The 14,593-nt window shown below is 32.0% G+C and overlaps 1 protein-coding gene and 1 long non-coding RNA gene across 3 annotated transcripts; both read right to left on the reverse strand.

Moving 5' to 3' along the window:
- Positions 1–1,260: 1,260 nt before the first annotated feature.
- Positions 1,261–6,467, reverse strand: LOC120090309 (uncharacterized). Of its 2 annotated transcripts, XR_005485508.2 has the most exons (4): positions 3,185–6,467; positions 1,802–1,931; positions 1,596–1,718; positions 1,261–1,401 (listed from the first exon to the last, which is right to left on the reverse strand). It is a non-coding gene; the product is annotated as an uncharacterized LOC120090309 (long non-coding RNA). The 2 variants fall into 2 exon arrangements; XR_005485507.2 differs by lacking the exon at positions 1,261–1,401 and having other exon boundaries at positions 1,474–1,718; positions 3,185–6,460.
- A 4,737-nt stretch (positions 6,468–11,204) lies between these two features.
- Positions 11,205–13,799, reverse strand: LOC120092187 (uncharacterized). The gene is made up of 2 exons (XM_039050423.2): positions 12,675–13,799; positions 11,205–12,066 (listed from the first exon to the last, which is right to left on the reverse strand). The coding sequence occupies exons 1-2, from the start codon at positions 13,360–13,362 to the stop codon at positions 11,432–11,434; spliced, it is 1,323 nt and encodes a 440-aa protein (XP_038906351.1). The 5' UTR covers positions 13,363–13,799; the 3' UTR covers positions 11,205–11,431.
- Between the last annotated feature and the right edge of the window lie 794 nt (positions 13,800–14,593).

A 14,593-nucleotide genomic window follows, 5' to 3' on the forward strand; every position in this document is an offset into this window, starting at 1 on the left:
ACACTTTTCGGAATGATAAAATGTTGATAAGAAATAATGATTAATCCCTCTCGTTCACCAAAATGGATCTTTATATACTATAAAAACATCATTTTCATGATGCATCCTTTTTTTTTAGTCAATAATACTAAAAGTAAGGGAAAAATTTTGATTGTTACCGTCAATCATTGAAGCCGTCAAAAGAGTCCCAAAATATTTACATTTAAAAATGCGTCATCAACAAATATATTGAGTCTACAATGCTTCCAACTCTAATTGACCAACCAATTGCCATATAACAATACTTAAAGTGTCTATCTATATCAGCTTTATAGGTCGTGAATGGAACTAAAATAAGATAAATATGAAAATAAACAAGTAAGCAAGCTTAAAAAAGTATAAATTGATTGATGTCTATTAGTGATAGCTTCTATCACTGATAATTATTAGCTACACTAGGAATAACATTAGAAGAGGCTTTGACTAGTGATATGAGTAACCAAAGGATATCTTGTATTTTGTTCCTTAACCAAAGCAAAAAACTAAGCTACAGCCTTATCTCATTACAAGAATTCTGGACTTTAATGTCGGTTTAAAATCTATATTAAAGGGCGTTAATGTTGGTTGACAACCGACATTAAAGATAGTGTTATTAAAGCCCTTTAATGTCAATTGTCTTTAATGTCGGTTTTAAACCGACATTGGAGAGGGTGTACAATGTCAGTTTAAAACCGACATTAAAGACAACCGATATTAAAGGGCTTTAATAACACTATCTTTAATGTCGGTTGTCAACCGACATTAAAACTAACATTAAAGCCCTTTAATGTCGGTTCATTAACGCCTAGAATTATTGTCCATTTTTTTCAATTATTGTCCGTTTTTTTCAATTATTGCCTGTGTATTCAATATAATTATTGTCCGCGTATTCAATGTAATTATTGTCCGTGTATTCAATATAATTATTGTCTAATCTATTTTTAATGTTGGTCACAAAGTTAAAAACGACATATTCTTAAAAACCAAGGTAATCAACCTGTACATGCACAAAATAAATTCTTAATTGCTTGCTTTCACAAATCCATAATAATAAGTTACAAAAGAGAAATTGGAGATGATAATTTAACTTTAAAACCAAGGTAATCAATAAATTACCAAAACTCATAAGCGTTACATAGCAAAATTAAAATTTTAATCCAAACAAGAGCGAGAACTTACTTTTTAACTATAAAATACAAACTAAAACTTGTAAATATCCCCTCCCCCCTCTCCCCCTCAAAAAAAACAAACAAACAAACAAACAAAAGTGCACACACACTTGTAGTCATTATATAATGTTTTCCAAATAGTCTTCAATTGTTCTTTCGTTATGTTCTCTCCACCATCCACTACAGATTTGATCCAAATCGAAAGCATGACTTCCTACAAGCAGAGAAAAATGGACAAACAACATATAATAAGAACTTATAAAAACATATTAAAGAATGTTGCACATCAGGAAAATATGTCATCTATTCTTCAATGTTGCACATATTTACAAACTTAATATAAAATTCTAAGAAAGAAAAAATTTTAAACATGGAATACAACAATTGAGCTTTCTTATCTCAGAACACCTTCTACACATTCATCAATGAAAGTGAAAGATCTTGTTTGAAGACCATCTCCCTACATCTCAAACTTGTCTACAAAAGTGAGGGCCTTTCTACAAAATGCAGGAGGAGCCTTTTTCCTTCCACCTATATAAATGAACCAATAGCATTAGATCTTACATTATGAATTGTCCAAAGATAATATAACCATTTCTTGCATTTGGATCTACCTTTCCATGTTCCAAATGGACCACAAATGTTGTGGAACCTCCCAATTCAGCATTCAATACCAAAATCCTTAGTATAATGTTTGCACAACTCCTCTATAGCAAGCTTCTCCAAACCATAAGTATCTAGGTGCTATGAAACAAATGTTAACACGGTTTTAGTAAGCACATGTCTAACAGTTGTTTCATTTCCAAATCATTAACACATAAGTAAATATGGACATTAGTTTCCAATTGCTTAAATTTAGGGTAGATGCAAGCACTAGAAGCATAGAAAAACCTACAATCACATGATAGAAAAACTTGCACTCACACTAGTAGCACAATTATAAATGTCGCATTGTATAAACATAGGGTAGGAACTCATACATTATCTTTTATCCAACTTTTCAAGTTAAATAATGCTCTTTGACCTATTTATATTACCAAAGTGACTGAGGCTTAAAAACATATCATGTTTAATTCTTAAGTTGATAAAAAAAATTAAAAAAAAAAACTTTCATAATCGCATCCTCTTTACATTACCAATGTGCATAAATGGTACATTCAAGGCAAAATTCTTGTAGTTCGAAGAAACAAGTTACGATACCAAATCTTTACTTCTTTGTTGCATTTGCAAAACAAGAAAACTCAATAGTTGAATAAATGAGAGAATCTTCTTTTTCAAGATCATGAAGAGAAGCTTGGTTACCTAGATATGAGCTACGAAGACGATGAAAAATTTTCGACAGCATAATAATACTACCACAACAAAACCAAAAATTTACCTTGAATCTGTTCAAAAAAACACACTCCCAATAATATTTCACAACCATTTGTTCTCAAATCTAATTTCAAGATATATTTCGAGACTCGTGTCCTTAGAGTTAGACTCTTTCTATAAATACTTCATAAAAGTACCTAACATGTGGAAACATATCACAAATCTAACATGTAGTTCAAGATATATTTCAAGACTCGTGTCCTTAGAGTTATACTCTTTCTATAAATACTTCAAGAAAAGCTAACAATGAATAAAATACCTAACAGATGGAAACATATCACAAATCTAACATGTAGTTCGAGATATATTTCAAGACTCGTGTCCTTAGAGTTATACTCTTTCTATAAATACTTCAAGAAAAGTTAACAATGAATAAAATACCTAACAGATGGAAACATATCACAAATCTAACATGTAATTCGAGATATATTTCAAGACTCGTATCCTTAGAGTTAGACTCTTTCTATAAATACTTCAAGAAAAGCTAACAATGAATAAAATATCTAATAGATGGAAACATATCACAAATCTAACATGTAGTTCTATGAAGCAATAACAAAATCTAAACATCCAACAATCAATCAATAGATCAGGATTTACACATAATTAAGTTAAGAAAATACCTCTCTCTTCTTGCATTTCTCATAAACATCAAAATGATGTTCTTGACATTTGCTCTTCTCCGAGCGATGTTCTTCAAGACCTATAGTATTTGGAAAAGAGATTTTCTCTAATATGAAATTAAATTTTGTTGCTTCTTCAAGTTCATAAATTGTTCTAAAACAATAATAGAAACAATTGCATAACACTTTTATTTCTCGAAAATTACGAAATGACTCCACAAATCCCTACACTATCCTACATGAAGAATGTCTGAAGAAACCTACAAGGAGTGTTTTGAAGTATTAAACTAAAACAAAAATCTTGAAGTAAACAAACCCAAATACCCGTTTTGCCTCTTTCTTCATCCACTTGTTCTAAGTGTCCACTATAGAAACATACCAATTTTGCCTCTTTCTTGATGTCTTTTCTCTACAATCAAACAATATAGAAACTAAAAAAAAAATCCACAGGCAAGTTTTAGGGATAGAAAACAAGAACAAAAAGATACTCCAATTGAACTCCACCAACTAAGGGAGTTGCACAACTGCACTTGGTACTGTTGGCCTACCTACAATCATTTGACTACTTGAGCCAAGCAAGAGAACACTATTCAATATCAACTGGAAAAGATAAATCCATAAAAGAATACTCATTAAAGCTTGCTCAAGATGAAAGACATAGAAGAATTATAGTCAATAATAGTATTGAAACTCACACAGATAATAAAAAAAAAGTAGGCAAGGTATTAACAGCAAACATGAAAAAATCAGCAGAACAATATTCAATTGTGACAAGACTAAAAGGCAATAGAAACTAACAATAAGTACTTAAATAAAAGCTACCAAATGATGATATGTTTCACGTTTTCTTTAGTTAGTCTGAAGCAATTGTTCTTATTAAATAAAATACATCACTATACATTTTAGCCTCATCTATGACAAGCTGAAAAATGCAACTTCTCATATATGTAAAACAATTGCTTTTTAGGAGCTCTACTATATTTTGTCACACTATCATAAAAAACAAAGGAGCTCTTATATATTTATTCATCTAAAAACTTGAGCCCATCAAATTAATGTTTAAGTCCAATTAGGAATGGGAGTTTGAAGATTGCGTGTAATAATAGAAATTTTAAAAGGGAAAGTGGAAATACGTTTTTCGGAGCAAGGGAAGAGAAGGCCTGGTTTTTCGTTGATGGTGTGAGCATCGAAGGCCTGGTTTTTCTTTCCGAGGGATTCATTTTCAATCAAATTTAAAAACTGAGAAGTAAAGTAATGAAAATTACGGGGATGTTTGGCCAAGAACGAACCTGGCGGTGCGTGCGACACGGAACGAGCAACAGATATAGGGATAAGGGGAGAGTGAAGAGGGAAATGAAAAAAAAAATGGAGGAAAAATAGAAAGTGAGAGGATAAATTAAGTGGGTCTTTAATGTCGGTTTAAAACTGACATTAAATGTACCCCTACAATGTCGATTTAAAACCTACATTAAAGATCCGCTTTTAAAAACAAAACAAAACCAACATTATACATCCGATTTCACTTTTTCCAAACGACATTAAAGTCCAAAATTCTTGTAGTCTTCATAAATTTCAACTACATTTTGAACTTCATTCATACAAAAATCTAATAAAGTTGATAGTTCTAAAGAAAAAATTGATACACTCAAACAAATCTTCTTTACTATTAAACCACAAAATCTTCAAACACCATGTTGTCTTGTAATCCACATAACAATATTTTTCATTCCATATTTAAGTAGGAAAAAAAACTATAGAAATAACCATATTCTTAAATTCCTACAAAACTAAAACATAAACCCATGAATGACAATATCAATGAAATTGATATAACGATATAAATTACAGGTTCTAATATCTTACTATCATAGACTCATATCAAAGAGGAATATCATAATCTATCACTATCACTGATACCAATCTATAACTAGGCATGTCTATTAAGGGATATCAATAAGAAACAATAACCACAAAAAAAATAATCTTGTTCAGCAATAAAATAGATATCAGTGGTTATCATTCATATATCTCTACCACCAGTGATAGCCATATAGGGGTGGTCATCCAAACCGCAAAAACTGAACCGTTTCTAAAACCGAACCGAAAACTCAGTGAAATCGAAAAATGCGGTTCAATCCGGAAGAAATTTTGAAACCAAATTAATTCGATTCGATTCGGTTTCACTTTCGAAAATCGAATTTGAAACCGAACCGAATCATTTTAACTAATATATATATTTATTTATTTATATATTTAAAAAAAAAAGTAAAACTGAATTTAAAATCGAACCGCTTTTAATTTAAAGAATAAAATCGAATTTAAATATATAAATAAATATAACATGGATTTTTTAAAAATGCAAAAACCGAATTTGAGACCAAACCGAACCGCAAATATACAGTTTGGTTCGATTCGATTCAGTTTCACATTTTAAAAAATTCGATTTGATTTGGTTTAACCACCAAACCGAACCGAACCGTTTACACCCTATAGTCATGTCACTAATAATCAATATCAATGTTATGCTTCTATTAATGATAGCAGCTTCTTTAGACTTCTACCCACTTATAAACTTCATTTAATAATAGACTTATACACTAAACCCTAAGTTTAATACCTTGAAAATTTCAGAAAATCATAGATGGCAAACAAGGAGTACAAGAAAGAAAAACCTACGAACCAAAAATTCGTGAATCTAGAAGAAGAGGATTGAAGAAAATGAGAAAGAAAAGATTCGAGAATGCAATGAAGGACGCAATAGCTGAAGAAATCGAAAAAGCTCAATGAAAGACAGATGCCATCGAAAAAAGGGAAAAATGAAAGGGAATAAGAAGTTGTGCGCGCCCTAACGTACAGACAAAAAATTAAAGCCTATGAACCAGTGAAATAACTGATTTATCAATCCATAGGTTACCTCTTGAGATCGAAGTCTCCTTATTAACCAATCGATCAAACCTAAATATAATCTATTATTAATCACGAAAAACAATCTACGAGTTCCTTAGTGAATGTAACTTCTCGAACCCAACTGATATAGCCTGTGTAGTGATCGTGAACATAGCTTCTCAAACTCAAAGATTCATGAATTCAGCAGAAACTTGAAGAAAACGAGAAATAAAAGGGTAAGAAGGCAAGAACGCAAGAACTGTAGAAATCGAAAAGACCCAAAAACGAAAGACGAAAGCAATCGACAAAAAGGGGGGAAATGGGGGAAAAAAAAAGGAAAGGGAAGAATATATATTTTCCATATATGCAATTGTTTTGAAAATGTGCTATATTGTAGTATTATCCCTAATTTTGCTCCGTATTACAAATTTACTTGTTTTCATTTTTGTTGCTATTATTTTTTTTTCATTTTCCATTTTTTTTTCTAATTCAATAGCATGTAGAATGTGGATTTGAATCTTTGACTTTTTTTTTTTCTTTTAGAATATGTGATATTATATACGACAAGGAGGATCCCATAGCCTAAGATCAAGGCATCAAAACAACAAAGCACAAGTAAAGACAAGACTCAACAGAAACAAAGCCAAAATAAATGCAAAACAACACCATCCACTGAGAGAAAATAGAGAAAAGGAAACAAAACCCCACCACCTAGGACCAACAGCCAAACAAAGAACAGTGGCAAGTACAAAAGAGGAAAAACATCTGTAAACGCACTAGGTAAGATCGAGAAGATCAACCCACCAGGCAGCAGCACGAGCATGAATCGTAGAGACTATAAGGTGAAACAGAGCAGACACCGTCCTCGCTCTACCCCTATGAAGCCGACGATTACGCTCCTGCTAAATGTACTAGATGAAAGCACACCAGAAGACACGGAACAACTTACTACATACCCCCTTACCCGACCCCACTCCGCACAACCAACTCAACTCGACAACCCAATCTGCCACCCGATGAGACGAACCCCGCAACATACCTGACCACACATCTCTCCCAAACTCACACTCAAAAAATAGATGATCTTGCGACACCACACCTCCCCCACACAAAAAACACCTTCTCTGACAATATACCCCAACTCCTCAACCAATCCCGCGAACCCAATCTGTCCTCACAATTAACCACGCACAGAAGGAGTGACGCGGAATACCACCCCCATACTACAAAAGACCTGCCCAAAACACCCTAGGACGACGAGGGCACAAACTCTCCCACACACTAGCGATAGAAAACTGACCACTAGCACCCGACACCCAAACCCAATAATCCTCCCCCCTCACCTTAGGTCCCACTACCTGAATAAGACCCCGTATCTCAAACAACTCCCATGACATTGTAGGCTACCTCCAACCTCCCTCACCATCCACCTCCAACCTCCCCTCTCCCCTCTTTTTGGCAAGCACACCTCATCCCATGCCACCTGAGCACCACCCCGACTCTCCGCACTGCCCTTCCATAAATAACTATGCAACAAACGATCAACCTCATGAGTTACACACGTAGGTAACACGAAGAAGCTATATCAAAACACCTGAAAGGACTGTAAGACAGACCTGACAAGCTGCAACCTCTCAACAAAAGAGAGAGACCGAGCCGCCTAGCTTCTAATACGAGTTGTAATCGTCTGTATCAAAGGCACACAATCTTCTTATACTTAAAACTATCTTTGAGTCTTTTGATTTAGAACTATCTCAACAAATTAAATTATACTTAGGCTAAAAATTTAAACGTCAATTTAATGATTTTACCAACATAGTTAATCTAGTATGGATTTTAAAACTTAAAACTGAAGGAACATATAAAACTCTTAATTATAACGATGACAATTTTGTCCAAATTTCATCATTTTTCAATCTTCTCTTGGCATTTCCACGCCATTATAAAACCACTTATTAGCATTTAATGTTAATATTCTTTCACATTTATGAAAATGTCTCCCATTTTCTTTATTTTAGTTCAAAATGTAGTTATGAACTTAGATATTTGGATGAAAAATACATATTATATATATAGTCACCAAAAGCATAGCTCAACTGGCATAAGATTTAGGACTGACAAGTTGATCCCCTCCCTCTAAACCTATTTTGGTTCTACAGTATTTTTTTTTCTCTTTTTACCCCAATCTTATTATTTCCTTGGCCCCATCATAACAATATTAATTAAACATTCTATACTTTTCAACATTATCCTCTTATATACAAATTACATGTTGCTCATAATTACATCAAACAACCTCTCATATTTTCAAGATCTAATAAAATTGTTCCATTGGGGATATAGACACATTGCTTCATTCAATCTTCAAAAGAAAAAAAAATAAAAAATATATAATTTATTCATATTCCTTAAAACATAATATATGGTTTTCAAGGATAATAATAGTAACATAAATATGGTAAAATGAGAATAGTTTAATAATTGGCATTATACTCATTTTGACATAGTACTTATATTATACTATTATCAACTTCGGAGTTAGAAATTTGATTTTTCCACCTTACATATTATCAAGAAAAAAAACACAAACATAATATTTTGTTTTAAAACAATATTGATGGCAGTCTAGATTTTGTTTTCCAACCAATAATTGTCAGTGAAGATTGAACTATGTATTTTTTAGATAGTAATCGATATCTTTTTAGGTTAATTTTCTTGTAAGATAGATTATTTTTCTTAATAAGAGCTCAACTAATTATTTTTTATTCATTTCATCCAATATAGTTGATTATAGCATTGTAGCTCAATTAATTATCTCATAGCACCTTAATACATTTATATAATTATAATTATTAGAAAGAGCTTAACTTAATAATAATTGACATGACCTTCTTCCACAGAGGTCAAAGGTTCGAGATCTTTTATTCCTATAAAAATTATACCATTGTAATTTAATAACAAATTAATTTAGATTCACAACAATAGGAATTCCAATCTTTGACCCTTTTGCCTTAGAACTATCTCAACCAACTGAATTATAATTTGGTTGAAACATTCCCTTTCATTTTACCAATGAGGAATCTTAATTTAATGCTAATACCAAATCTAGCATTGATCTAAAAACTTATGATTGAAGAAACATTTAAAGCTCTTAATTGTAATGATAACATCTTTATCCAGATCGTCATCATTTTTCAATTTTGTCATTTCCATCATTTAATATCAATAACAAATCTTTCTAATATCTACCATTTTTTTTAAAATTGAAGATGTGTGAAAAATCAATACACTTTATATGTTGCCTGAGTTCAACTCATTTTAATAAAAGATCTATCGATTATGATCATATAAAAATAATTACTTCGAAACTGTTTGGAGATCCAATATGAGATGATATATTTCCACATCTTATATCATCTCAATATTTGGAGACCCATTATCCTATCTCACCGATTGTAATTGTTTGTGGACCCATTTTCGAAAGGCGTTTCGTATCTCACCATCATTTTTCTTCCATGTATCGTTGAACATACTCGATCATACTCGATTGTTATCAAAACTCCCCAGACATCAGTACTCTCCACACATCAAAATTTCTCACATCCTATATCATCTCAGCGTCTCAAATAGTCTCTTCATATTATATCTGATAGCTTTAAAAGTCTATCCCTACACATTAACTAGAAAAATAAATAACATTTATAGGATATCGACAGACAAACGAAATGACAAACTAATCCTTAACTAGAGGTAGACGTCCTATCCCCATAAATGTACATTAGAATTCTCAATAGGAGAGGAGATGGGACCCTAGCCTTATCATAAATGAGGGTAGCCAAGAGTAGAATGAACCCCTTGTGAAGAGAGTGAAAGAAAAATAGCCTTAAAATTACAGGGCACATAGCCCTTTGGAACAAAAGCTTTAGGCTGTTCTGGACAGAGACATGCAAGAAAGAAACACATTACAGTCACAGTTCCTCCAAACTTTGTCTTATAATTTGAATTCACCTTTTTTTTTTGGGTCATATCCCTCCAAATAAAGGACCACCTGCCCTCCTGCACCTATTCTTTTATTAACTGCTTGGCTTTCTCTCTCATATCAGCTTTTTACTTCACTTATATCAAGAACAGCCATTGAATGTGAAAGTATATTTGGTTGATTTATACCCAATGTTTTAATCTTTTTGGTTTGCGATATAGTTTTTATTTCATCTTTATATTTCAAAATGTTATACTTTTAGTTTTTAATTTTGAGTTTAGTTTCAATTTAGTTTTCAAAATGTTACAATTTTACCTTTAAAATTTAAATTTTATTTCAATTTAGTCTTAGATTTCAAGATTTACACTTTTAACCTTTATTTTTTTTTATTAAATACTCATTTTTCGTCTTTAATGCTAATGTTTAGAACTAAAAACATTGTAATAAATTAAGTCACTATATTTCATCACTCTAAAATTTTGACTTTCTTATTATTTTGAATTAATTAATTCACATTAGCGCCGATAAATAAAAGTGGGTATTTAATAAAAATTTAAAATTAAAAGGGTAAATCTTGTAATCTAATTGTCAAACTCACACTAAAACTTAAATTTCAATGATAAAGTTGTAATATTTTGAAATTTGGAGAGCAAATTGAAATCAAATTCAAAATTTACATGAAACATTTTGAAACCTAAAGAATAAATAGAAATTAAATCTAAACCAACATATCAAAAAAGTTTTTTTTCCTTGATTCAATAGAAATAGAAGCTTCAAAATCAAAGCTCTGATTTATTTAAGCTCCGTTTAGTACACTAGTTTTACATCCAATTTTCTTTTTTTGTTATCTACTTCTCACCAATAGTTTAAAAAATCAAGTCGAATTTTGAGAACTAAAAAAAGTAACTTTTAAAATGTTGTTTTTTGTATTGAATTTGACTAAAAATTATGTATTGATAAGAAATGGAGATGAAATAAATTTAATTTTAAATAAATAAATATATATATATATATATATATAATGTTACTAAACTGGGCCTATTTATTTCAAAAAGATAAAATATATATACTTTTTGAACATGGATTTTTCTGTCTCTGATTTTAGTACAGGAAATTCAGGGTTGGCCTTGTGTTTCCAAATGATGCAATAAATAATTCTGAAAATACCCTCTCTCCTCTCTTAAGGATTTTGAAATTTGAAACTTTTTACACTTCTTTTACATAGCCTAACATAAATCATAAACAAAATATTAGGACCCTCTGTCACAACAAAAGCTTCCAATCTTTTCAAACATTTTGGAAAAGTAGAATCAAATCTTCCAAAAGATGAAAAACAAGAATTGGATGAACAAAAAATTACAAATTTACCACAATAATTTCCTTCATGGTTTGCAAATTACCACAAAACAAGGAAGCAAAGCTCTAGGATTCAGCAAATAAAGCTCTTCTATATTTGAATGCAACCCAACTTTCCCTGCCAATGAATCAAACCCTGTTTGCCCTGCCATTTCTTGTATGTTTTCCAATGGCCTATGAACTCTCCCTGCAATCACCCTGCAAACTATCATCGCCTTCCTTGTCGTTGCCTCGTCCCCTCCCGATGCCTCGATTGAGTTGAATGCTCTTGCACTCGTCGAAGTAGTGAACACTCCTATCCCTTCTTTCATCTCAGTCTTTGCCGAGAACCCATTACGTATGATCCTACAAACACAGCATTTCTCCGATATGCATAGGCTCGAGGAGCCATTAAGACCGAGCGAGCACGCGACTGTCGTACCATAGAATCGCAGGAGCTCGTTCCCGTCAGCAAGACACCGAGGGTGCTTCTTTGGAAGCTTGCTGGCTTTGATCTTAACCGTCTCGCGATACTCCTCGAATCGAGCTAGCGTACGTTGCATATTGTGAACTTTTAGGACTCTTTCTATTCTACCACTTTGATTCTCAGACTTTAACCAGCTTGTCCTGCATATGATCTCCACAATTTTTCTTGATGAATCTCCTTCCACAAGCTCAGTCACTGAAAATGGAAGAATCTTATATGTAAAATAACTAGCATTATCAAGATTTAATCAAACAAATAGTATGTTTAATAAACTGGTTAGCTTCAGGGGATTAAACCACACACCAAAATGATTAGAATGAGACTATAATGATCTAATAATAAGATCCGTTTGATAATTGTTTGATTTTTGAAAACGAAGCTTTTAAACATCCTAAATTTCTTGTTTTATTATCTAACTTTTATCGTGTTGTTAAAAACTAAATCATAATTTGAAAACTACAAAAAGATAGTTTCTAATTACGTGTTTTTTTTTTTTTAATTTAGCTAAGAATTCAACACTTCTACAAATCATTTTAAGAAATAAACTAGATTCTCAAAAACAAAAACCAAATAGTTATCAAATAGCCTAAAATTACAAGATCAACAATAACAACTTCACTATAATTAATCACCAATGGCTTAATCTCTTGGATTCCAAAGGAAATAAAGGCAACTGGGTTAGAAAAAGATCTAAAGTTAGATAGAAGATGAACAAATTTGCTCACTTGCCAAACAGGAATTTTCCAGGAAAATGAACAAGAACAGAAAAAAAAAAGTTAGAATAAAGAAATTTTATTTTATACCAGCATGTTTAGAAAGATGATGTGCTTCAGCAGCATCCCATTTGTTAAACTGCTCTCCACATTTATGGCAAGTAACTGCAGAAGAAGATCCATTCCTACTATTCTCTGTTTCCAAGCAGATTCTATTACTCAAATGAACACCACCACCGCCGCCGCCGCGAGCACCTCCGCCAGCGCCGCCGCCAGATTTATTAGAGCTACCAAATCCCTCTCTGAAAGGAAATTTTTTCGAAGAAGACCTCAAGGAAGGATTGAAGTAATGCATTGAAGGGTGGCCACCGGGGCCTGGCGTGCCCGGTGTGAGAGTACCAACAAAGGTTGAACCGCCGTTAGGACCGCCGTGAGGATCGGCCGCAGGAAGATCTTGGGGGAAACCACCATGAAAACCGGTGATTTTGAGCTCGCACTTTGAGTTGCTGAGAATGACTTCGTGGGTTATTGGGTTGAGAAACTCACTACTGCCAATCGATCTTGGACTGCAACTTGGAGGTTTATCCAAATGCCTTTTGCTGCCGCCATGGATGACATCTTTGAGATTTGCTATGGACCTTGAACAACCTGATCTTCCTCCCCCTGTTTTTCTTGTCAAAATTGCTCCCAAATTCTTTCTGATTTTTGGGTCATGAACTTCTGATGGCTCTGATTTACAGTGCAAAGATTTCTTCAAGGACAACCAAACTGTTGGCATATTTTGATTTTTTTTTACTATCTTTCAAAGATAACAAAACCCCATTTCTTCAAAGAGGAATATTAAATTTTTGGGCATTTTGGGGAGAGATTTTGGGAGGAGATTGAGGGAAGTTCAAAAATAGAAGCTAAAAAGAAGAACCTCTTTATCATGTGTGTTCAAAGAAGAAAAAACAGGGGAATAAAAATTTAATATTTATGTATATATAGAGAGAAAGAAAAGGATAGGGAAAGGCCAAAGAGTTTTTTTATTACTTGAAAACCAAAAAAAAAAACATTGAACAGTGAAACAAATAAATGTTACTGAGGAAAAGGCAGAGAAAGATCCCCAAATGGGACAATCTGAAAGGGAGGTTTTCATGGCCATTCATTGTTTTTAATCTGATTTTGAATTTTTGGTGTTTTTTTTTTTTTTTTGGACTTTCATGTTAGAAATCTGTTCTGAAAGATTTTCCATCGGTAAAGTTTAAGAACCAAGAGATCTTTGCTATTGACTGATGGATTAATTCAAGATGTTGCGCTAACTATTTTTTTTTTCTCCTTTAACTTAAATTTTATGTTTAAAACAAGTTTGATATCTAAACTTTAAAATAACAATTTAGCTTTTAAACTTTCCTCTTAACAATTTAATTTATATACTTTCAATTTTGTAATAATTTAGTTCATAAAGTTTAGTTTATAACAATTTAATTTTTATATTTTTAAATTTATAACAACAAGAACTAACATGTTACAAATTCTAAAGTATAATGACTAAATTGTTATATAGTAAAGTTTATGGATTAAATTATTACAAAATTGAAAATTTAGGAACTAAACTGTTACAAATCAAAATTTATAGTTTAAATCGTTACTTTTATAAATTTTATGATTTTTTGCCCAATGAAATTAGGTAATCACTTTATTGGGTATAAATATTCATACTTGAGTCTGTCATGTTACTTGCTCTTGTTAACTAGTTCAATTTTTTTTTTTTTTTTTTTTTTGTTTTACTTTTTTTTGGGTCATTTTTTCGAGTTGCCTTTAAACAAGAATTAAAAAGGAAAATAGAGAGAGAGACTAGAATTACATTATTAAATCACAAAAAGTGGAAAAGAAAATTGAAAAAAAAAAATGTGTAGCCGATGGCAAGAGTCGAGTATTAGCACACTTACATAACCGAGTTAGTTCCATAAATTTAGTCTGTGATGATGCATGCAAAATGCCATAAAACTTATGTTTTAAAAAGGTGA

This window comes from Benincasa hispida, chromosome 11 (assembly GCF_027475165.1).
Source record: "Benincasa hispida cultivar pf3 chromosome 11, pf3_genome.v1.1, whole genome shotgun sequence".
Taxonomy (NCBI): Eukaryota; Viridiplantae; Streptophyta; class Magnoliopsida; order Cucurbitales; family Cucurbitaceae; genus Benincasa; species Benincasa hispida.

What these genes read in the sequence shown, in the direction of transcription:
- LOC120092187 (XM_039050423.2), bottom strand. Translation starts at nt 13,362, where the DNA reads ATGCCAACAGTTTGGTTGTCCTTGAAGAAATCTTTGCACTGTAAATCA. An exon ending in TCATCTTTCTAAACATGCTG is followed by an intron (nt 12,067 to 12,674) that starts GTATAAAATAAA and finishes TTCCATTTTCAG; the next exon opens with TGACTGAGCTTGTGGAAGGA.